This window comes from Macaca thibetana, chromosome 1 (genome assembly GCF_024542745.1).
Source record: "Macaca thibetana thibetana isolate TM-01 chromosome 1, ASM2454274v1, whole genome shotgun sequence".
Taxonomy (NCBI): Eukaryota; Metazoa; Chordata; class Mammalia; order Primates; family Cercopithecidae; genus Macaca; species Macaca thibetana.
Window position 1 is genome coordinate 166,939,709 of NC_065578.1, and position 25,719 is coordinate 166,965,427.

The 25,719-nt window shown below is 34.8% G+C and overlaps 1 protein-coding gene across 4 annotated transcripts in view; it reads left to right on the forward strand.

The window, feature by feature from the left end:
• KCNT2 (potassium sodium-activated channel subfamily T member 2) overlaps positions 1 to 25,719 on the forward strand; it is a 399,106-nt gene that overhangs the window by 332,004 nt on the left and 41,383 nt on the right. For all 4 annotated transcript variants that reach the window (XM_050782689.1, XM_050782710.1, XM_050782700.1 and 1 more), the window contains one exon: positions 15,183 to 15,483. In XM_050782689.1, coding sequence (XP_050638646.1) covers positions 15,183 to 15,483 — 301 coding nt within the window. The remainder of the gene's footprint in view (positions 1 to 15,182; positions 15,484 to 25,719) is intronic.

Here is a 25,719-nt window from a genome sequence, read left to right on the forward strand (position 1 = left end):
AAGCACCACTTTTTCTATCAAACTTAGGAAGACAATTTCAGACAAAAACGGTCTAACAAGACTGAATATTTAAAAATAATAGCTTATTCTTTAGCTAATTTGGTTCAAAAGCCCTATGACAAATACGCATGAAATTGGATTTTGTTATGTTGGTATATGTTACATTTTGTCTTTGTTGCTGATTGTTACATGTATGTATTGTTTAGTCATTGTTTAAACTGTGTTTTGTGTGTTTCTTTTTCCCTCCCGTGTGTCAGTCTCGAACAATACCATCACAAGTAAGTATTTCCTGTTTGTTTCCCTTTCCTCAAATGGGTGTAATACATTAATTCAGAGCTATTAAAGAAAAATAATACAAAATATTGAATTCAATACTCAGATTTTAAAATGAAATAAATCAATTAAACTTAAATGCATATAAATGCTTTATTTTCAAATTAATGTACTTATATTTCCCCAGTAAATTTCCTGGAATTCGCCATTGTAAAGATTAAATTCTAAGGAGTGTTTATGTTTTAATATTTTTGTACTAATTAAAGTTAATAATGAAAGATATTTCAAGATATTATCGTGGTTTTTAAAGTGATTAGAAAACTAGTTTTCTTTTGCTTTTCAATTTTTTAGAGTAGGCCTCCTTCATCTACTATACAGGAGAACCCTTATGTTATTCATAGTACGTTCTCTAATTAGACATAAAAGGTTATAGATTTTAGACTGATTTATTTCAGAAGCTGTTTTACTTAACAAAGGTGTATGTAAATACTCTTAAGAATATTACTTATGTAATGTTTTACTTAACAAAAGTTTTACTTAACAATGTTTTACTTAACAAAGGTGTATGTAAATATTCTTAAGAATATTATAGTGAGACTACTTAAGATCTCTCTTAGCAAATTTCAAGCCCGTGATACATTAACTGTAGTTACCATGCTGTACTTTAGGTCTCCAGAACTTATGCATTTTATAATAGAAGGTTATCTTTAACCATCATCTTCCCATTTCCCCCATCCTCTGGCCAATGGTAACCACCCTCCTACTCTTTTTCCATGAATTTGACTTTTTGAGAGAAGAACAACATGGATGAACCTGGACAAGATTACACTAAGTGAAATAAACCACATGTTTACAAAAGCTGTTTATAGTTTTTTTGGTCTTTTCTACACATCACCTTGGGGTGTTAATTGCTTTCTGTGGTTTCAACAATTCGTCTATGTTGATAGATGGCAAAGTTGAGTTTGTAGCTCTATCTGTTCTAATTCCTTAACATGAAACACGAATACTTAATCTTTATCTTTATGAATACTTAATGTTTATCTCTCCATCTTGTTATCTACCAGAATTACAAATATTTGAGTAGCACTAGGCACCAAATGCATCCAGGTAAGTACTTAAAATGCATAAGTAAACAAAAGGTTTTTCAGACGGTTGATATAAAAACTTCATGGCTTTTCTTCGATTTAATTAATTTTGGTGGATTTAATATACCAAAACTCTCATCTCTTCAATATCTTGCATAGTGAAGCCAGATTGATGTTCATTTTTCTTTATTCACATGATGAAGAAGCTGTAACGTATGTCTGATGCCTACTATTTCAAATAAAAATTTTTATTGCTGATTTTAAGCTACTCTATCCCCCTGTCCCATTCCTGGACAAGTCACTTACCCAGTTATTTTGCCTGACCAATTAGCAGTGGGCTTGGAACACATTGATCTGAGTTTAAATCTTGCCCTCTCTTTTACTAGCTGTGCCTGAAGTTTGGCTATATGTAGCAGAGTGAAGATTAAGTAAAAAACATATTCTTATTTCACAAGGTAGAAAAAGGCAGAAATGTGTGCAGTGAGTTGATCATAGTTAAAGGCAAATAATTCTGTGGCAAAGCACATAGAGTAACATAGATCTTACTTCATCATTCCTCATTGGTGCATTGTTTTTGGGTGCATGATACCACCTCAGAAAACGTTCATGTCAATTCACTTGAAGTTATAAATAAAATATATAAAGTAAATACTCCTGTGATTAAGTACTTTAATATTAGTCAAGCATAGCTGTGTTCACTAACCTTCAATGCATCCTAATTCACACATATGAACACACAAACACAAACTCACAGGCATATTATAAGTCTGAGCTCATCTATAATTTTGTTTCACTTTCTCTCTAACAAAAACTTTACTCTTAAATCTTTCTATTACCTTATTTTATAATTTTTTTCTAATATTTTCTAGTTCTACTGATTCTTAATCTCATTCATTCTCAAACCCAGGAAATCATTTCTTACTTTCATTATTTACTTACTTTAACTTAATAAGAGTCTCACTGGCACACTTACTAACAAGAGGCTATTTAATGCATCCAATTTATTTGACTTAATTTAACTACATAGTCATGGCTTTCTGTCCACTTAACGTCTTAAACTGCCTAAAGATTATTCTTCTACTTAGCAATGCCACAGAAAGTAAATTAAGCTTTTAATCACAGTTCCCTGTCAAATGGCTGCTAGTCTACAAAATGAAAACTGAAGAGAAAATTTTAAAATTGATTTAGGTTCCCTAGGTCTTCATAAGGAAGTCATGATCTGTAAGCAGTGGTGTATTTAGATCCAAAGTATATTTTAGATAGACTATTTACTTAAGAATACAAATATTTGTATTTACCAGGTCTTATATTATTCTTTTCTTTAATTAAAGCATTGCATGTAACATAGAAATTTTCTTTCCACAGGCTCATTTATCCATTGGTTCTTAGATGCTGCAAAAGATAAGGGAATTATGCGTGTGTGTGTGTCTGGTTGTGTGTGTGTTTAAAATGTTTTGTGTGTGGTTGGGGAGGTGCTGTACTCACGTTAGAACCACTGTACTGGCTTTTGAAAACTTCATAGTTAGGTCTTTTCTTCTGGACTATAATATACTGAAGGTGATAGAGTGATAGCCCCTCTGGCCTACCTTATAGTGTGTAGGCTTTACACATACATGCACACACACACACACACACACACACACCCGCATGTTGAAACCATTGCTTTAGTCTATATATTTCGGTAACTGGCCTACCTTATAGTGTATAGGTTCTACACTTACATGCACACACACATACACACACACTCACATATATACACATGCATGTTGAAACCATTGCTTTAGACTATGTATTTTGGTAATTCTGAAAAAGTACAAATTGCACTGCTAAGTTAACAGAGCTAGCAATGAAACCGTGATTCTGATGATGCAAACCATTTGACTGCCTGTATGCGTATGTTGAATTTGTGTGTTTATACAATGCTTTTCTCTTTGTTGATTTTGTTTGTAAGTCAATTATAGAGTCTAACGTGATTCAGCAGTCTAGCAATACTCTTTACAAATATATATAAATATGCATAATATATACAAACATAAGCATACATACTTAATTTTTTTTGTGTGTAGAAATCAAATATGTTTTTATATTTGGCGATTTCTAGACATCTAGACATAAAATGAACCCTTTGGTTAGGGAAACCATTCCTTAGATTTCTAATAAATGAAAAGTTAATTATAATGAAATCAGTCTTGATTTGGGCCAGTCTGATTTAGACCTTGGGTCACTATAGCCCATACCAAATAAATAGTAGATGGGTAAAGACATGTCTTGAGATCCAAAAACATAGTTACCAAATTTACAGCAATAATAATTTTGGTGCTAATAATATTATTTTAAAAGTTTTCATTAACTTTTAAAAGAAAAGCAATTCTATACCTTCAGAAAAGATAAAAAAAAAATTCCACTACTGCACAGTGAAGGAAACAGAAGTAGTCTGATTTCATAAGAAAAACAACTAAAAAATAGTCATAGTGACATAAATGGAGCCATATGATGGAGAAACATGAGAAAATTAAGGCAATTTTATTAAGCATTTAAAATAAATTTCTGAACAGCACAACTGAAAAATTATGAGTACTTTAGAGAAGGATCATAAACCTTAAATATGGGAAATTGTTATTTGGAAAATTTGTTTCTCAGGGTCACCGGTAACCTCTGTAGCATACTTGTATGAATGCAAGATGCATGACCTGTATTTGAAACTCCCACCATAAGCATTGCTAAATAAACTAATAACATTTTCTCAATTCTCCTCTTCTTCAGTGTCTTTATGACAATAGATATTTTTTATGGCACATAGATTAGAAGGAAAAAAAGCTGTACTAAGAGCTAGTTGATAATACCCAACACCTCATTTCATTCCAAGAAAAATACATCTTCCTTGACCTCCATGATAGTTATTTTTTGTATACATTCCCATATTCTTAATTTCTCATTTCTCTTCTGCTTACTGCTCACTGCTCCACAGCTGAGAATACTGAGATATAAAACTTGAAATAGCTTACCTCTAACTATGCCTATGTTTTTATTACTGTATCCCATGTGCTTTGCATAAGTGCTCAATATATATTTACTAAAGTCAGTCACAGACATCTTTCTTAACATAGAATCATTCTTTCAAATCTGTTCACACTTACATTAATTCCATCTTTATACAATTTTATTTGTACCACCTCTGTCATTAATTTTGGTACCTATTATTTTACCCTTAATTATTATGTAATTGTTTATGATTGTATACCTTTGATTTTTTCACAGATTACAAGGTGCTAAGGGGATGAGACATGTATAGCATTATTTCTTTATTTTTATTATTTACCTAGAACTGATGATGGTCTGCATAAACTGGATATAGTTCTGAGGAGAATTTTTACCACTCCACAGAGGCAGTATGGAGAATTCACCCAAAATATGGTTTAGATGTTAAAACTGAGGATGCCACACATGCCCCAATAGTGTTTGATGAGTTTTGTTTGTTTGATTTTTGTTTGTTTGTTTGTTTGTTTTTTGTGAGGAGAGCAAGATGGACTCCTAAGTAGGTCTGAGGGAGCAGATCATTTTTGTTTTGGCCTTTATCGTGATTAGAGGTTGGGTTTTGGGTGAGATTTCTCATGCCTAAGGAGCGTAAACTTCCTGCTAGGGAAAAAGTAAGAAGTGCTCAGGCTTTCTTATCAACTTGCTTAAATATGGGGCAGAAGATTGTATAAGAGCTTGAAAGCTGTTAGCAGTCAAGTATCAAAAATGGAGTCAGACACCGTTGCAGTGTACCCCTGATGTTGGATGGGTGACTGAAATGTGCCTTGTTTCATTTAATAAAATGGTCCATGAAGCTTGTAGCCTGTGGATAGTAGGGAGATGAAAGTTATCTTAAATGCCTTGTTCAAAAGCACAGCGTTGTGTATTTTGGAAAAGTGAAATTCATATCTTAGTCACTTACAATGATGTCTAGAACATAGAAGGTGGTGAGAATTGTTTTGATGAGCCTTGTATTATGGTCTTAAATGTGTATGTGTAAAGACAGGTGTGACCTTGATTGTTATTTTGTGTATGTATAAGGCAAGAGATTCCCAGAGTTCTTTACCCTGCAGAGGGCAACCTTGGATAAGGAATTGTTTCTGCCATTGGCTGGAGCAGATGGCCAAATCACAGGCAGTGACCCAAGAGTTTGTAGAAATGTGCAAGTGGGAACTGTTATTATCCAGGGTGTCTAGTGCTCAAATGACTCCCTGCTAACCTTTGGGTCCTGTCCTTTGTTAGGTCTGTCATTTTAAGGGATCAAAAGCAGCAGTTCTCGAGTGAGCTTCATCACATTTAACACAATACCACCATCCATGCACCGTTCACTTGATTAATCCCAAGGGGCTCCCTAGGTTGCCAAGGGATTTAGGATAGGAGTGACATGCTCAAGTACCATGGCATATGACAGGTGAAACTTTCCCCTCTTTCAGGTGGCATATATCCAAGTTTGACCCTTTCCTATACAGTCTTTGGTGGCTATGTCAGACTTGCAGGGTGATGCTTTCATAACCAAAGGCACAATGGGCCACTGAGTGCAGACTCCTGAACACAGGACATCTGATTTCAGTAGAGCTCAGTATGCAACCAGCAGTTGCCATTCTAATGGTCTATAGCATGTAACCCAGGAGGAAAGTTTTTGCTACCAGAAGCCCACGAGCACCATTATGGTTGATGCAGCAGGCAGTAGAAGAGGCGAACAATGTGATCGCCTGTTGTAACTACAATTTGGAGAGATTCTAGAGCCTTTTGTTTTAAGGGGTCTCATTCAGTGTGAGCCAATTTGTAAGTAGGAGCATAAATGGACTTAAGTAAAATGTAATACTTTTTAATGAGGAATATCTTCCATCTGAAACCCCAAAAGGCCTTAAAATGTTAGCTTTATCTTAACGTTGTGGATACTGACAGGTCATTGTTTCTTGAGACTGTCAATGATGTAGTAGCCTTTGATCAAGTAATGTTCAGAAATTTGACTACACTTGGGAACCTTGCAGTTTGTATAAGGCAATGGTCTATTCTTTTGTGTGAGTTCCTTTTTGAATGTTTATTCATCCTGAATGAGTGTGTCAAAGGAATCTCCTTGGAAGAGAATGGCATCAATGTAATATCATACCTATTTTCCCACAGAAACTTGGATGAAGTAGAGATCTGCTTACAGAGGGATTGTTTGTGACTGCAGAACTGTTTAAATATCCTATGTGTAGTCAGGTAGAGAAGTTTGAGTTCTTTTGAAGGTAAAGAAAAACTACAAGCCTTTTCCTGTAACTGTGGGGATCGGCATCTGTGTTGTTACGGAGGCATAGGCAGCAACAGCAACAGAAGCATTTTTGCTGGGGGCCAAAAGAGCTATCTCCTTTTAGGAGTGTAAGAGGCTATCAAAAGAGGCACTTAATAGAACATATTTGTCAAATCTTTATGACTTTATGACTGCAAAGTATTTACAAATTGATGATTGAATGGAGTCAGTAATGTCACCGAGTGATGGTGGCCTTAATATGTGGAACCACAGCATTAAGCTTAGGATGATCTACTACCAGGCTCCACTTATTTTTTTTTCAGTTTTGAGAACAGGCCAAATTTGACTATTAAATGGAGAAGAGGTGGTGACTATTACCCCTTCTGTAAATAGTTCTCTGGTAAGGGATTCCAATCTTTGAAGGACTTGTTCCAATTATTGTAGTCCTTATTAACTACTTACATTGAGCAGACAGAATGTGCATGAGGTTTTATATTGCCAAACTACTTGTATGTGTCAAAGATCTGATTTGATTTACTTTAATTTGCCATTAATTGAATCAGAGCATCCATGTCTACTATGGGACACTTTTATACAATATCTGTTATGACCGTGGAGAATTTAGGCCAGAAAGTAATTCTGATGGTTAAGATAAGGTATGTTTATTTGCCCTGTATTTTACATGTGATAATCACCTCCACAAGAGTAAGGGGAGGTACCTTTATTTTAGTGAATCCCCATATTTAGGGTACTTTGTTTGAATTTAGTGTCATCTCCAGTGATAACTATAGTTCAATCCTCAACTTTGATTAAGGTTCTGAAGTTTTGCCAATGGGTGCATCTCAGGAAACATACAAGTTAATTTGGAGCTTGTGTTGTAGAGGCACAACACCATTCACCAAACTTACCTGTCTTTATAAATTCTTCAAGTAATTTAAGAATTTCCAAGTGGGACAAATTTTAGACTTCTGTTTACATTTTTGTTTTCTCCTGTGTATCCAGTTTTCTGTTTATTCCTCCTATATCCAGTTTTGTTTTTGTTGTTGGGGCTGGTGTTGTTTTTTTGTTTGTTTGTTTTCTATCCTGCTCATATTTACAAGCCTTCTCCTTCAGAGTCTCAAGTAAGTATCATCAGGGTTATGGGCCTCCCTGATGGCAGTGGTTGCTTCATCACATTTTAAGTTCCCTAGGTTGAAGTTGGGTTTGAATTAACCTCTTGGGTATGCCACAGAGGCCCGTTTTTGGTTTTCTCTATAACTGTGGGGATCAGGAACTGTGTTGTCATGGAGGCATAGACAGCAACAGCAGCAGAAGCATTTTTTGGGGTGGCCATGTACTCCTTTTAGGAGTATGAAACTCAGCATTCCACATGGTAACTGTTCTTCTTCCATATAAGGAACCACCCAATGGAACTGTATAATGCACAAAGTAACAGATATTTTTCCCAGGACACACTGTAGAATGGGGGCTGATGCATGGTTGAAACATACAACCAGTGATCACACAGTAGGAATTATTCCCCTGGGCCTAGTGTCAGTCACATTTCTTACTGGATCCCAACCACATGATTCAGTATGAGACACAAAGATAGGTCTGGGCAAAGACACATGACATGGGGCTATTGCCAAACTCCTGTTCCTAAATATTACTGATGCTTCCAGGCATTAAGATCATTTAATTCTGAACAGAAACTTGGAAAGACTCAGCAAATGCAGCATAAAGTTGCCCCGGTTAAAGTATCAGCTTTCCAGGAGGCAGAAAAAAACCCAAACAGCATAATTGTCTCCATACAACACAACAAATTAACAAGGCAAAACATAAGAAGAAAGACCCCCAGCAGTTGTGGTCATTGCCTAGATACCCCTTGCTGTGCCGATTGTTAAGACTAGCTTTCATAGATGGGATAATACCTAACCACCATCCCAAATCCGGTCCTGTTGAGACTGATGATTGCACACCTGCACCAAGAGGGTATTGAAAAGGGTACAACTCGTATAATGAGGCTTTCTATGGAGAGTGAGGCAGGCTTCCAACCAGGTCAAAAAATGGCTTGGGCTGGAAAGAGCAAGGAAAAAAAACTGGCTTGGCTTTCATCACAATTAAAGATTGGGGCTGGGCTGGGCATGGTGGCTCACACCTGTAATCCCAGCACTTTGAGAGGTCAACATGGGAGGATAGCTTGAGCTCAGGAGTTCTAGACCAGCCAGGTCAACATGGTGAAACCCCATCTCTACAAAAATACAAAAATTAGCCAGGCGTGGTGGTCCACGCCTGTGGTCCCAGCTACTCGGGAGACTGAGGCAGGAGGATTGCTTGAGCTGGGAGGTGGAAGTCACAGTGAGCAGAGATCCTGCCACTGCCCTCCAGTCTAGGCAACAGAGCAGGACCCTGTCTTAAAATAAATAAATACATACATACATACATACTTTTTAAAATTAAGAAATATATACATTGGGGCTGGAATGAGGTCCTACACATAGACTGGGACTTACCAGCCTCCCCATCTATAGGGCAGAAGGGAAAGGAAGAGTGTTGGCACTTGAAAGCAGTCAGCAGTCTAACGTCAAAAATGGAGGCAGACTATTTATGATGAGAAGAATATGGTAAATGAATGTCTCCATATCTTGAGCTGATGGGGAAGACTTAAATTTCTAAATAAGTAATGAAAAGTCAGTAAATAATGTATATACCTTCTGCTTGTTATCCACACATTTATGAATTACATCACTAGAATTCCTAGTATAATAAGACAAACCATTCAAAACAATGACAAAGTCCCCTCTCAATTTGTTCTTTTTAACACAGATACATTATTTAAGTTCTAAGAGCAGGCAGCCATCAAGTGGTTAGCAGTTACATGATATTAATATTCAATGTTATAAAATGGGAACAAAAACATAAGATTTTTCTGGGCTTAAAGCAATAAGAAAAGCATTAAGAAATTGAAGCCTTATAAACCAGCTGTTTCCAAATGACAGCTTTGAAAGTTCAGGAAAAAAAAAATCACCAGCAGGATGAGAAAGAATGCCAATATAATAAATTAGCTAGATTCCAAATTCCACAGATACCATAGTATAAGTAGAAAGTACAGATTGGATTAAAAACACACACACATACTTATATACACACAATGCAGTAAAACCAAGTCATCAAAGAGGTGTAAATGTGCAAGTTAATGTGTAAACTTAAAAATGTATCATAAAAAAGAGATGGAAATAACCAGAAATATAACAGTAACTATATTTGATTTTTCTTTTAGAGATAATAACCAAAATGTAGATGAGGTTGGGTGGAGAAAGAGGGGCTTCATTTGATAGTAGTGAAAAATCACTAGCATGAATTTGTGGATTATTTAATATTATTTCTTAATAGAGAATTTGGTTTTTTTTCACTTGGACATATACATAAATTTTGCCTTTTGAAGTTATAGAATTGGAATGCTGAGGTAATAGAGGTTCTACCTACTCCGAGTATATTTTATATTCATATAATTATATATAGGTGGTTTGCTGCACCCATCAACCCATAATCTACATTAGGTATTTCTCCTAATGCTCTCCCTCCCTAGTCCCCCACCCCGTGACAGGCCCCAGTGTGTGATGTTCCCCTCCCTGTGTCCATGTGTTCTCATTATTTAACTCCTGATTATGAGTGAGAACATGCAGTGTTTGGTTTTCTGTTCTTGTGTTAGTTTGCTGAGAGTAATGGTTTTCAGCTTCATCCATGTCCCTGCAAAGGACATAAACTCATCCTTTTTATGGCTGCATAGGATTCCATGGTATAAATCTGCCACATTTTCAAAACCACCTATGCAACAAACTTGCACGTTCTGCACATGTACCCCAGAGCTTAAAATAAAATAAAATAAAATAAAATAAAATAAAGAATTATATATAGGTGGAACTGAAAGATACCTAAGAGACCACACAGATGAAATAACTTATTTTTATGTATGAAAAAGGAAATCAAAGATTAAAATAATTTTCATCATTCCATCAAATTATTGGCTTTAAAAATGTTATTTGAACATGAATTTCTTTAGTAAATATTTGGCTTTAAATTTACTTTAGAGTTTAAATACTAGGTTCTTACAAATTTTGTGATTTCTTGTCATGAAGACAGGGCATTTTCCTGTCTAAAATTAGATTATTTTCTAAGAATGTCAGTGATTTGCTTAAGGTCATAAAATATTTTCCTGAGGTGGTTGAAAATACAGCTTATTTATTTGATTCTAAATTCAACATTTTTTACACTATAAGATTGTTTATTTTATAATTGTGTTTTTGATTCCAAAATTAATTTGGAAATGCATCAATATACAGTGTAACTAGCTATTTTCTCTCTCTGCATAGATCGCAGACCACATGTACATATTAAATTGAGCTTTGGAAATTGGTGAAACATCTTTCTTTAGATTATTTTTTAAATAAAAATAAGCTTTCAGTGGACTCAGAGTCACTAGCCTTGGTGCTTATATATTTAAATTTAGATGATCTCTCAAGTATTCTTATAATTTAACCTTTATTTAATGGAAAATATCAGATAAGGATTCTTTGAGAAAATGTTAAACTAGCACATTTTAGTGATTTCATTTTCTTTTCTTCTTTGGCAACAGTTCTGACTTCAATCATAAATCAAATAACACAGTTTAGAGTATTATGAAGTCTGTAAAACTATCCTTAAGGGAGTCATGAGTCCAGATTACAAACACTCATTTTCAAACTACTGAGTGAATTGGTTTATTTAAAATACTACATTGTTCTATAGATTGCTCAATAACCTCTGACGTGAATAACTGTTCAGTAAAAAATCAGGAGGAAGTTGAACTGAGTCACTTTGATGTGTGTGTGAAGAGTGTGGAAAAGAGTGATGTATTTAGTGTATCTGACATTTTCTACTTTCTTGAAAACAATAACATAATCAGCTATTTTAGGCATAAGAAACATTTTCTTATTTATTACGTTTTTAATTATTATTCATGTGAAGAAATACTCTTAGTCTTAAAAATCATATTAAGTATGATAAATATTTAGGAAGTAATATAAGTTTTAGAAAATGATAATATTTTAAATTTGTATAGAAATTGTTGTAGTAGTCATCAATTTTTCACTTCTTCATTGAACTGTATATATTACCAGGAGAATTTCATTTACATATGCAAATATATTTTCATCTTTCTCACAAACATTAGTATTAAATTTTGATTTTTCAAGTTAATGATTATATTATGTGCCTGACAAAAAAGTTAGAGTTCTCTAGTTATTCCATGGAAAAGTACAAAATAATTCATAGAAACTGTGCAGAATGAAAAATACTCACCTTCACTTTAAAATTTGTTCTCTTGTTTAAATTTACTAAACTTTAACCAAGAAATCTTTATCCCTAAGAATGTGTTTTTAGCACCTTGATTTATTCAGAAGTCTAATGATAGAGAAAAGTGCACCAAAAATGTGAATGATTCCCTCTCTTTTTCATCCCCATTTTTCACTTTTTGCCTACCCATCATAATAATTTCATTTTATTTTCTCCCTTTTACTCTCCTTTTATACAAGGTCATAAGCCATAAAATATGAATATTTATTGGGGGTTTTCTAAGACAGACATCTTACAATGCTTTTTCATGCATTATCTCTTTTATGTCTTCAGAAAAATTTGGTAGGCAAACTAATAATGTAATAATAGATTGACAATTTTTTAGAGAGGGAAATAGAAATAGTGTTAGAGAGCTTAGATTACATAACCAAGAAAGCAAACTGGTAAGTGGTAGAACTGTTATTTAAACTCAAGTCTATCTGATGCTAAAACCTTGCATTTTACCATTCTATTATTGTGACACTGAGTTCAGGAGAAGGTCCTACTATAAAGGCACTGTTATCTGTCCAGCACTATATTATTCCCACTAGATTATGATGCTATGTTTAAAACACAAGAGAGTTGCAACTAGAAGAAGAAATGACATCAGGAAAGTCTATTTATAAATGGACATCCTATTAAAACATGGAAACACACACACACAAGCACACACACATTCAGTATCCAAGGAATAGAGTAACAAATGTTTATTGCTAATGTTATTGATATTGTGGATAATTTTACAAGGATCTATTAATGGTATTACTGTATATGTGAAAGTTTACGGTTGACAGATGTTTTCTTTATATATTAATGTCATATGAATTTTCACATTTCTGTCAAATAGAAGATGGTTATCATTATCCTCACTTTTTTATAAGGGCTGTGCAGTATTATTGTAGGGACAGAGTTAGGAATCATTCAAAATAGAACTCAAATTTGTGTATATTATACACATAAACTTAATGTACTTTTTATTATGTCCTGTTGGAAGAATGAGAGAAAGGAATGCAAATTCCAAACATGTAAAGAACAACTTATGTGTTTTGGGTTTGGATTTCCTAAAATTAACCCTCAAATTCTTCTCATTTCTTTTTACTGTGGTTAAAGTGAGGTTAGTAAAGAAATGTTACTTATTTTATGGAATTATTGAAAAAAATGACTTGAGATTCTTATGTATTTTTATGTACAAGTTATAATAGTTTCTTTTTGGGGAATTCAAAATAATGCTGAATAGGCTATTAAATATTGCTTAACTAATGTATACATAGGTTTCAGTTCATCTCGTAGATACATACTTTACGTGATGCCTGATACACATGGCTAAGGAAAAGCATTCACAAAATCAGTGTTGCATCTCCTACCTGGAAAAGAAGTGAATCCCTACGCTCCTCTTTAAAATTTTTTATTAATTTTTGGTTTTGTGATTTGAATTATAAGTGGTATTAGATGAACATAGTATCTTTAATATTTGGTTTGGCAAGATTATTATTTCCACATATTTGTAGGAAATCAAACTATCACTCATAGGGACTTATGACTAGAAAGAGGAACAAAAAGATCCCTTCAAATAAATTTAAGATTATGATTAAATTCTGCAAGCAAGTCTCTAAATATGACTGAAATAGTATATTTTCATTGTTGCTACAAAGTATAACTATACTACTAAATACATATTGATATTCTTGTTGGTGGTAGACATTACTTAAGAACTTATGTGTTTTACTTCCACAGAAGTGAATTTTCAGTATATTATCAAGTAGGAGAGAGTAGAGTTAAAACTTTATTAAAATGTTCATTATTGTTAAACCATGGTACTAAAAACTTTTAATGCTTAGAAATTAAGTTCTGGTAGATAAAATATGGTTTCCAAAAATCATTTAATCTCAATTATTTTATAATGAAGGGATGAAGATTTTTTGGATCTCCCTCTGATATAGCACTGTTTTGAAACAGATGTGGATTAGTATTTGAATTTTTGGATGAAATTAAGTGTGAGAGAATTTCATAGCTTGCAACTGGGAATTGCATATAAAGCATTGACTAAGCCTGTATAATTTATATTCACTTTTAAAGGATTTTATTGGATCTACTTCCTGACGTTACTTAAATTGATAATTTAAATTCTATTACTTTAAAAGCCAGCAACACATGCATGTTGTAACTGAAGTTCAAGCTTCCATCTGTAGAAAGGAAACACAGTTAACAGATTCATGAATGCTGCTCTTAAGTACAATAGTATTCAGGAAATTGTTCATTTGCACGTGCATGTTTTTAGAAAATCTTTCTTCTTTGATCAGTGTTGCATTTCATATGACTTCCTAGTATGAAAAGCAACAATTTTGAAACAGTAAGCATTTGCTTATTAAAGGCTTAAAATCAAAGGAGAGCATCTTACTTTAAAAATCAGATTGGGTCATAAAAGTTTAAGTCGTAATAGGCTTTGTGAGTTTGTTCATTGTTTTTCCCTCCTATGGAGAACAACCTGTTTTAAATTTGAGTTGTGATTCTACAGTACATTTGTGAAACATTAATATTTACAACATATTTTCTCTCAGAATACTTAAAACATTTCCTGAAATATGTTTTAATTTTAGTCAGAAAAGCATTTTATACGGTGAATAATAAATGCATGATTTAAAAAGTGAGTTTTGTTTTCTTCTGGGGCATATGAGAGAATTTTTAAAATTCACATATTATAATGTTCATGCCAGTGCTGTCTTTAGAAAGAGCAATAATTTAAAATCCTTTAAAAACATTATTAATTCCAAATCTAAGATAATTATCTTAATTATTTAAATTGAGTGTGAAATACTTGTAATAGATTTAGAAAAGTCCATTACATGGATTTTATTTGAATAAAGTTATAAAATGTCTGCTTTTGTATGTTTCAAACAACTGTGTGCTAGCAATATCATAAATAACTATTTATGATAAGTAAGTCTTTATGCATAAAAATTAAATACTTTCATTAAGAAATTGTACCAGAGGATACAGATATTTATTTTGCCTGATTTATATGTAAGTTCAAGGAAACATAGATTTTAATATTCTCAGTACTGGAAAACTAGAATCCAAGACCGTGATTTTGCTCTTTCTGTGAAAACTCTCATGAGTAGAAATATAACTATGCCAATATATTAGCATATAAAATATTATTTCAACTTCAGGCCATATTTATTTCTAAAGTATCTAATTATCGATATCCATTTCCTTTTAAGTCTCAAATATCTATCAGTGTAGAAGAGTGGGAAGACACCAAAGACTCCAGAGAACAAGGGCACCACCGCGGCAATCACCGCAACTCCACATCCAGTGATCAGTCGGACCATCCCTTGCTGCGGAGAAAAAGCATGCAGTGGGCCCGAAGACTGAGCAGAAAAGGCCCAAAACACTCTGGTAAAACAGCTGAAAAAATAACCCAGCAGCGACTGAACCTCTACAGGAGGTCAGAAAGACAAGAGCTTGCTGAACTTGTGAAAAATAGAATGAAACACTTGGGTCTTTCTACAGTGGGATATGGTATGCTCTTTAAAACTACTGTATATATGGACTCATGATTTCTTGCCATTAGTAGTGATATAGTTGGTTCTAATTTAGTAAAGAATTGCATTTTTGCTTCACAGGTCAATTAGTAGAAACTCGTGATACATCTAATCTCCTACAGAAAATTTAAATGATGATGATAAGATAAAATGCTAAAAATTTTCAGCGTTTGCTGAATCTGCTAGATACTGTGCTAAACCCATTACACAAATTATCTTAATTTTAATTTTCACAAAAACTCTGGGCCAGACCCTGTGTTTTCATGTTAGAAGTAAAAAACCTAAGTCAGGTGGCCTTGTAATTATCATCTTATTCTAGTGCCTGAGATAAAATGAATTTGAGGCATTGACAAGTAACTGGTTCTACTGACCATAGGTAAACCAAAATGTTCTTACAAAATTTGTTTATGTGGTTTAGAAACAAAGTATTCAAAAGCTTTAATTTTGAAGCTCAAATAGTGCTTTATCTCATATTGTGCAAATCTGTCTGAATAATTGTTCAGTTCCCATATTAATCCATAATTGCCATATAGACACTATAGACACAGCTTAAATAAATAATGCAAAGCTTAAATAAATAATGCAAAGATACATTTAAAATGTATCATTTATCAGTGTATGAATTTTACTTTAAAAAGATATTTAGTCCATTCAAAGGAAAACCAAATTATAAACAAGGTGTTTTATTTTATGTATATAAATATGTAACATGGATAAACCAGGAACTCAGATAGTGTTAGTATCATGCAAGTTAAGAATCCAATAGAAGGTATTCCATATTTACCCTTTTCTCTTGTTTGTTATTGAAATCTCAACATGAGGCAATGTTCTTAGGAAGAAATTTTAGTCATTGAATTAGAGTTTAAAAGAAGTTGCCTCTGCTTCTTTGAATAAGGAAAAAACCCACATATTAATTTAGCACTACTCTATGCATGGCATGCTATGCGTGCTACTCCAGAAACTATGCTAGGTGCTTTATGTGAGTTTTCTCATTACTCTTTATAACCCTGATTTGATAGGTATCTCATTTTACCCTTTAGAATTTTGACTCTTAGAAGTTAAAGACTTTGCTCAAAGACATACAGTTAAAATGTGTTGTAGTCAGAACTCCATATATAGTTGAAGTTCATAATTATATTGATACTTACTTAACTGTAGCCCAGATTCATCTGTGACAAGTAATTTTAATATAACCACATTTAATGTCTTACATTAAGAAGCAAATTAAAAGAAAAAGTAAGATCGTCATTGTAGAAATCCACTAATAGCTATCTACCAATTAACTGACATGGAATGTGATTATATTCTTAAAGGATTATAGTCCCATATATGTGTACTTTTATTAGTTATTATTCAGCTATTTTTGCTTTTAATAATAAGTCCCAGTGAATGGTTACTTATCTAAGTTCCAGCTGTTTTTCCTGAACATTATAACCCCAGGGTGGTCCTGGAAGCAGTGTGGCAGGTAAGTTTGACTCTCAGAAACTCAAAAGTGCGTAAGCTGACTGCATGAGAGAAACATTAGAAAATGTATTGTTTTTGCTAATGAAACGTCTATCATGTATCTTGCATTTAGATATTCTGTCTGGTTTATTATAATTTTTTAATTTAATTTTCACACTTACAGAAAAAAAAGAACAGATTCTGTTCACCTTGTTTTTATTTTTTATTTATTTCTTCCTCTCTCTCTTCATTCTCTCGATCTATTTGCCCATAGATCCATCAGTCCATTCCAAAACCTTGTATTGGCCATCTCTAATAGCATAGTAATTATGAAAACAGATTTGGAATCTAATACATCATGGGCTTCTGGTATTTTCCATTTATTTCTAACTCACGTTAATTCATCCACTCAGCCCTTACTATTGGACTGCCCTCTCTGTGCCAGGGCACTGGGAATAGAAAAACGACCTCCTCAGACAAGACCTCTGTATTTATAAACTCATATTCTAGTGTCAGCCAAGAGATTTGTTAAATTATTTAACCTCTCAGCTTATTTTCTTATCTGTGAAATGAAAATAATAATGATACCTATATCATAGATTTGTTGTGAGAGACAAATTAGATCATGAATAATAAAGTTCTTAGCCCAGAACTATCATTTGACTAGTGCCATAGTTATACTGCATGTCTGTTTGAGTATTGTACGTATGTGTGTACTTCATACATAAAAAAGTAAGATTTTTTTGCACATTTACAAAAAGAATAAAACAATACATTTTGCCTCTTTAGGGATAGATAATGGATATTGTCTCCGTTGAGGATGAATCATTTAAAGCAATTATTGTTTTGCCTGTTGATTGATTTAATGACAAGTCATAGTCTGATTTTTTTTTTCAGTAGATTTGGGTGCTCTGAAAGAATTAAACAGTACAATATTTACTTACTGGATGTAAGTAAATATTTACTTAAAGGATGTAAAGGAGAGGGAAAAAGAAGAGTCAGAAGATGACTCTTGAGGGGTCTAGTACGAGCAACTGAATCTATGATGGTGGCATTCACTGAGCTTAGAAGAACACATACGGGTGAAGATAATTTATCTCTTGTGAGTGCCTGGAAGACTTCTAATGGGTGATGCGCTGTACAAAGTTGAATTTCTTTTGTCTAATGCTCAAGAAAAAAAAGTGAGTTGTGTACATAGGCTTGAGTCATTAGCTTAAATGAATTTTAATTAAAGCCACTGGAATAGATGAAATAACCCTCAGGTAAAGAATTAGTGGGTGAATCACAAGGTCAGGAGTACGAGACCACCCTGGCCAACATGGTGAAACCCCATCTCTACAAAAAAGTATTAAAAATTAGCTGGACGTAGTGGTGGGCACCCATAATCCCAGCTACTCAGGAGGCTGAGGCAGGAAAATTGCTTGAACCTGGGAGGCAGAGGTTGCAGTGAGTCAAGATCACGCCACTGCACTCTAGCCCAGGTGACAGAGTGAGACTCCATTCAAAAACAAAAATTTTTCACATTTCTGGAATGTTTAAGTTAAAGCCTTGAAAACAAGAAATAAGAGGCTGAGGAGTCTAGAACTGAGCACAATAGTATGTTGTCAATTGCTTATATTTTTTTTTACCATAGCATTGACCCCTTCTGCATTCATAAGGTGTGGGGCCTCGGTGATCCTCTAAGCACCTCAAGTTTATTTTCTCCAGTCTTAAGCAGTTTTGCCTATTACCTCAATATGCTGAACAAAAGGCGTTTCCTCTGTGGTCTGTGAGGTGAAAAAAATATTAAAAATTGTTAAACTAGAGAAATAGAAAACTAGAAAAATAGAGAATGACTAATAGTGCCAAATTGTATTGAAGATATAGTTATATGTCATTTGTGACCTTGAAGAGGACAATATCAGTTGAATGATACATGTGAAAGTTACATATTGAAAGCTACATATCCAATAGCTTGAAGTAAGAATTTGGATACAGTGAATTTACATATATCAGTTAGGATTAAGAGGACTGACTATAAGTAAGTATAGATTAGGAAGACTGACTATAAGTAAGTAAACAGTTTTTTTTTTTAAAAAAAAAGAAGGCATGTTGCATGTTTTAAACAAAATTGAAGGATTTATTTCTCTCCCAGATTATGATATTGGAGATATTCCAAGATGGTAGGATGCCGGGTTATTGGAAATTCAGTTTTCTATCTTGTTGTTCCACCATCTAATATTTCCATTGCCAAAGTCATATCATTGTACACTATAGCTATTGGAACTCCAATCATTTTTTCCACATTCCACCAGAAGGAAGGAAGGTGGGACCAGCAAAGAAATTACTGTCTCAGTGGAAAGATATTACCAAGGGGTTGCACACACCATTTCCACTATATCCCATTGTCTAGAATGTGTGTTTTATTTTTGGTGGCTCAGATCTCTATTAAGGAAGAAAATAATGGATACCAGGTGACAACTCTGCCATGGCAGGTATTTATTTATTTTTTTAAAGAAGCTTTATTGTGAAAGAGAAATGAAAACTGTGCAAACAGCTGGATGAGAAGTGGAGAATAAAGAGAAACTACTTCTTTTTGAAGACCAAAGAGTGATGAGCATATTTAAATGTTAAGATTGATCCATTAGCGAAAAAGTTAGAAATATAGAAATTGAACACATTTGGAACTCTTTGCTTAGGTATTTGGAAATGAGGGAAAAATACATGCTTTTAAATGTGGTCAACTTGTAGTTACTTTAACAGGAAGTTGAGTCATCATTCATATGATACTAGGAGTTAAAATCATGAGCTGAGATTGATGGCAAGAATGTCAGGTTAAAGAATGTTTATATTCCCCGAGAAAAAGGTGTCCTTTTGTACAATTCTACCTAAATCTTTTGACTTAGGTGATAAGGAAAATTTTAAACAAGAATAAATGTAGAAAGAGTAGTATAATGAAACAATATTTACCCACTATCCTGCTTCAGCAGTTATCAACTCATGGCCTAGTCTAGGCAACAAACATCAGATCCTGTCTCTACCAAAACAAATAAACAAAAAATTAGCCAGATGTGGTAGCACACGCCTGTAGTCCCAGCTACTCAGGAGGCTGAGTGAGAGGATTGCATGAACACTGGAGTTCAAGGCTGCAGTGAGCCATAATCTTGCCATTGCACTCCAGCATGGGCAGTAGAGACCCTGTCTTAAAACAAAACAAAACAAAAGACTCAAAGGCCTGTCTTGCTTCATGTGTACTCATACCAATTTCACCCATTTCTCTCACCTCTTGCATTATTTTTAGGTAAATTTCAGACATTACGTAGTTTCCTTTTCTTTTTTTTTTTTTTTTTTGAGCCTGAGTCTCGCTGTGTCACCCAGGCTGGAATCCAATGGCACCATCTCAGATCACTGCAACCTCTGACTCCCGGGATCAAGTGATTCTCCTCCCTCAGCTTCCCAAATAGGTGGGATTACAGGCATGTGCCACCATGCCTGCCTAATTTTGGTACTTTTAGTAGAAACGAGGTTTTGCCATGTTGATCAGACTAGTATTTAATTCTTGACCTCAGGTGATTCACCAGCCTCAGCCTCCCAAAGTCCTGGAATTACAGGTGTGAACCACTGTACCGGCAAGAACTAGTTTTAAGAACACAACCACTGGGGATTTTCACAATTAAAAGTAGTTATTTATTGTCATCAAATATTCACTTGGTTTTTAAATATTCACTTATTTCAGCAAATGTCATAATGTTTAGTTTATTTAAATTAGAATCAATTAAGATCCATGCATTGACATGGGTGATAGCTTTATTTAGTTGTTTTTATTTATTTTCTATTATACTTTAAGTTCTAGGGTACATGTGCACAACGTGCAGGTTTGTTACATATGTAAACATGTGCCATGTTGGTGTGCTGCACCCATTAACTTGTCATTTACATTAGGCATATCTCCTAATGCTCTCCCTCCCTGCTCCCCACACCCCACAACAGGCCCCAGTGTGTGATGTTCCACTTCCTGTGTCCAAGTGTTCTCATTGTTCGAGTCCTACCTATGAGTGAGAACATGCAGTGTTTGGTTTTCTGTTCTTGTGACAGTTTGCTGAGAATGATGGTTTCCAGCTGCATCCAAGCCCCTACAAAGGACATGAACTCATCCTTTTTAATGGCTGCATAGTATTCCATGGTGTATATGTGCCACATTTTTTTAATCAAGTCTGTCATTGATGGACATTTGGGTTGGTTCCAAGTCTTTGCTATTGTGAATAGTGTCGCAGTAAATATACATGTGCATGTGTCTTTAGAGCAGCATGATTTATAATCCTTTGGGTATATACCCAATAATGGGATAGCTGGGTCAAATGGTACTTATAGTTCTAGATCCTTGAGGAATCGCCACACTGTCTTCCACAATGGTTGAACTAGTTTACAGTCCTACCAACAGTGTAAAAGTGCTTCTATTTCTCCACATCCTCTCCAGTATCTGTTGTTTCCTGGCTTTTTAATGATTGCCATTCTAATTGGTGTGAGATGGTATCTCATTGTGGTTTTGATTTGCATTTATCTGATGGCGAGTAATGATGAGCATTTTTTCATGTGTCTATTGGCTGCATAAATGTTTTCTTTTGAGAAGTGTCTGTTCATATCCTTCACCCACTTTTTGATTCGGTTGTTTGATTTTTTCTTGTAAATTTGTTTAAGTTCTTTGTAGAATCTGGATATTAGTCCTTTGTCAGACGGGTAGATTGCAAAAATTTTCTCCCATTCTGTAGGTTGCCTGTTCACTCTGATGGTAATTTCTTTTGCTGTGCAGAAGCTCTTTAGTTTACTTGGATCCCATTTGTCAAATTTGGCTTTCGTTGCCATTGCTTTTGGTCATGAAGTTTTAGTCATGAAGTCCTCACCCATGCCTATATCCTGAATGGTATTGCCTAGGTTTTCTTCTAGGGTTTTTATGGTTTTAGGTCTAACATTTAAGTCTTTAATCCATCTTGAATTAATGTTTGTATAAGGTGTAAGGAAGAGATCCAGTTTCAGCTTTCTACATATGGCTAGCAAGTTTTCCCAGCACCATTTATTAAATAGGGAATCTTTTCCAATTTCTTGTGTTTGTCAGATTTGTCAAAGACATGATGGTTGTAGATGTGTAGTATTATTTCTGAGGGCTCTGTTCTGTTCCATTGGTCTGTATCTCTATGTTGGTACCATGCTGTTTTGGTTACTGTAGCCTTGTAGTGTAGTTTGAAGTCAGGTAGCGTGATGCCTCCAGCTCTGTTCTTTTGGCTTAGATTTGTCTTGGCAATGCAGGCTCTTTTTTGGTTCCATATGAACTTTAAAGTAGATTTTTCCAATTCTGTGAAGAAAGTCATTGGTAGCTTGATGGGGTTGGCATTGAATCTATAAATTACCTTGGGAAGTATGGCCATTTTCATGATATTGATTCTTCCTATCCATGAGCATGGACTGTTCTTCCATTTGTTTGTGTCCTCTTTTATTTTGTTGAGCAGTGGTTTGTAGTTCTCCTTGAAGAGTTCCTTCACATCCCTTGTAATTTGGATTCCTAGGTATTTTATTCTCTTTGAAACCATTGTGAATGGGAGTTCACTCATGATTTTGCTCTCTGTTTGTCGGTTATTGGTGTAGAGGAATGCTTGTGATTTTTGCACATTGATTTTGTATCCTGAGACTTTGCTGAAGTTGCTTATCAGCTTAAGGAGATTCTGGACTGAGACAATGGGGTTTTCTAAATATACAATCATGTCATCTGCAAACAGGGACAATTTGACTTCCCCTTTTTCCTAATGGAATACCCTTTATTTCTTTCTCCTGGCTGATTGCCCTGGTCAAAACTTTCAACACTATGTTGAATAGGAGTGGTGAGAGAGGGCATCCCTGTCTTATGCCAGTTTTCAAAGGGAATGCTTCCAGTGTTTGTGCATTCAGTATGATATTGGCTGTGGGTTTGTCATAAATAGCTCTTATTGTTTTGAGATATGTCCCATCAATACCGAATTTATTGAGAGTTTTTAGCATGAAGGGCTGTTGAATTTTGTTGAAGGCCTTTTCTGCATCTATTGAGATAATCAAGTGGTTTTTGTCTTTGGTTCTGTTTATATGTTGGATTACATTTATTGATTTGTGTATTTTGAACCAACCTTGCATCCCAGGGATGAAGCCCACTTGATCATGGTGGATAAGCTTTTTGATGTGCTGCTGGATTCAATTTGCCAGAATTTTATTGATGATTTTTCCATCGACGTTCATCAGGGATATTGGTCTAAAATTCTTTTTTGTTGTTGTTGTTGTGTCTCTGCCAGGCTTTTTTATCAGGATGATGCTGGCCTCATAAAATGAGTTAGGGAGGATCCCCTCTTTTTCTATTGATTGAAATAGTTTCAGAGGAATGGTACCAGCTCCTCCTTATACCTCTGGTAGAATTTGGCTGTGAATCTGTCTGGTCCTGGACTGTTTTTGGTTGGTAGGCTATTAATTATTGCCTCAATTTCAAAGCCTGTTATTGATCTATTCAGGTATTCAACTTCTTCCTGGTTTAGTCTTGGGAGGGTGTATGCGTCCAAGAATTTATCCATTTCTTGTAATTTTTCCAATTTATTTGCATAGAAGTGTTTATAATATTCTCTGATGGTAGTTCGTATTTCTATGGGGTCAGTGGTGATATCCCCTTTATCATTTGTTATTGTGTCTATTTGATTCTTCTCTCTTTTCTTCTTTATTAATCTTGCTAGCAGTCTATCAATTTTGTTGATCTTTTCAAAAATCCAGCTCCTGGATTCATTGATTTTTTGAAGGGTTTTTTGTGTCTCTGTCTCCTTCAGTTCTGCTCTGATCTTATTTATGTCTTGCCTTCTGCTAGCTTTTGAATGTGTTTGCTCTTCCTTCTCTAGTTCTTTTAATTGTGATATTAGGGTGTCAATTTTATATCTTTCTTCCTCTTGCTTTCTCTTGTGGGCATTTATTGCTATAAATTTCCTTCTACACACTGCTTTAAATGTGTCCCAGAGATTCTGGTACATTGTGTCTTTTTTCTCATTGTTTTCAAAGAACATGTTCATTTCTGCCTTCATTTCGTTATGCACCCAGTAGTCATTCAGGAGCAGGTTGTTCCGTTTCCATGTAGTTGAGCAGTTTTGAATGAGTTTCTTAAACCTGAGTTCTAGTTTGTTTGTGGTCTGAGAGACAGTCTGTTATAATTTCTGTTCTTTTACATTTGCTGAAGAGTGCTTCACTTCCTTTGTGATCAATTTTGGAATAAGTGCAATGTGGTGCTAAGAAGAACGTATGTTCTGTTGATTTGGGGTGGAGAGTTCTGTAGATGTCTATTAGGTCCACTTGGTGAGGAGGTGAGTTCAATTCCTGGATATCCTTGTTAACTTTCTGTCTCATTTATCTGTCTAATGTTGACAGTGGGGTGTTAAAGTCTCCCATTATTATTGTGTGGGAGTATAAGTCTCTTTGTAGGTCTCTAAGGACTTGCTTTATGAATGTGAGTGTTCTGGTATTGGGTGCATATATATTTATGATAGTTAGCTCTTCTTGTTGAATTGATCCCTTTACCATTATGTAATGGTCTTCTTTGTCTCTTTTGATCTTTGTTGGTTTAAAGTCTGTTTTATCAGAGACTAGGATTGCAACCTCTGCTCTCTTGTTGTTTTCCATCTGCTTGGTAGATCTTCCTCCATCCCTTTATTTTGAGCCTATGTGTGTCCCTGCACGTGAGATGGGTCTCCTGAATACAGCACACTGATGGGTCTTGACTCTTTATCCAATTTGCCAGTCTGTGTCTTTTAATTGGAGCATTTAGTTCATTTACATTGAAGGCTAAAATTGTTATATGTGAATTTGATCCTGTCGTTATGATGTTAGCTGGTTGTTTGCTCATTAGTTGATGCAGTTTCTTCCTAGCATCGATGGTCTTTACATTAGGCATGTTTTTTCAGTGGCTGGTACTGATTGTTCCTTTCCATGTTCAGTGCTTCCTTCAGGAGCTCTTGTAAGGCAGGCCTGGTGGTGACAAAATCTCTCAGCATTTGCTTGTCTGTAAAGGATTTTATTTCTCCTTCACTTATTAAGCTTAGTTTGACTAGATATGAAATTCTAGGTTGAAATTCTTTTCTTTAAGAATGTTGAATATTGTCCCCCACTATCTTCTGACTTGTAGAGTTTCAGCCGAGTGATCAGCTGTTAATCTGATGGACTTCCTTTTGTGGGTAACCCAACCTTTCTCTCTGGCTGCCTTAACATTTTTTCCTTCATTTCAACTTTGGTGAATCTGACAATTATGTGTGTTGGAGTTGCTCTTCTCAAGGAATATCTTTGTGGTTTTCTCTGTATTTCCTTAATTTGAATGTTGGCCTGCCTTGCTACGTTGGGGAAGTTCTCCTGGATGATATCCTGGAGAGTGTTTTCCAACTTGGTTCCATTCTCCCTGTCACTTTCAAGTACACCAATCAGACGTAGATTTGGTCTTTTCACATAGTCCCATATTTCTTGGAAGCTTTGTTTGTTTCTTTTTACTCCTTTTGCTCTAAACTTCTCTTCTCACTTCATTTCATTCATGTTATCTTCAATCACTGATACCCTTTCTTCCAGTTGATGGAATCGACTACTGAAGCTCGTGCATTTGTCACATAGTTCTTGTGCCTTGGTTTTCAGCTCCTTCAGGTCATTTAAGGTCTTCTCTACCCTGGTTATTCTAGTTAGCTGTTCGTCTAATCTTTTTTCAACATTTTTAACTTCTTTGCTATGGGTTCAAACATCCTCCTTTAGCTCAGAG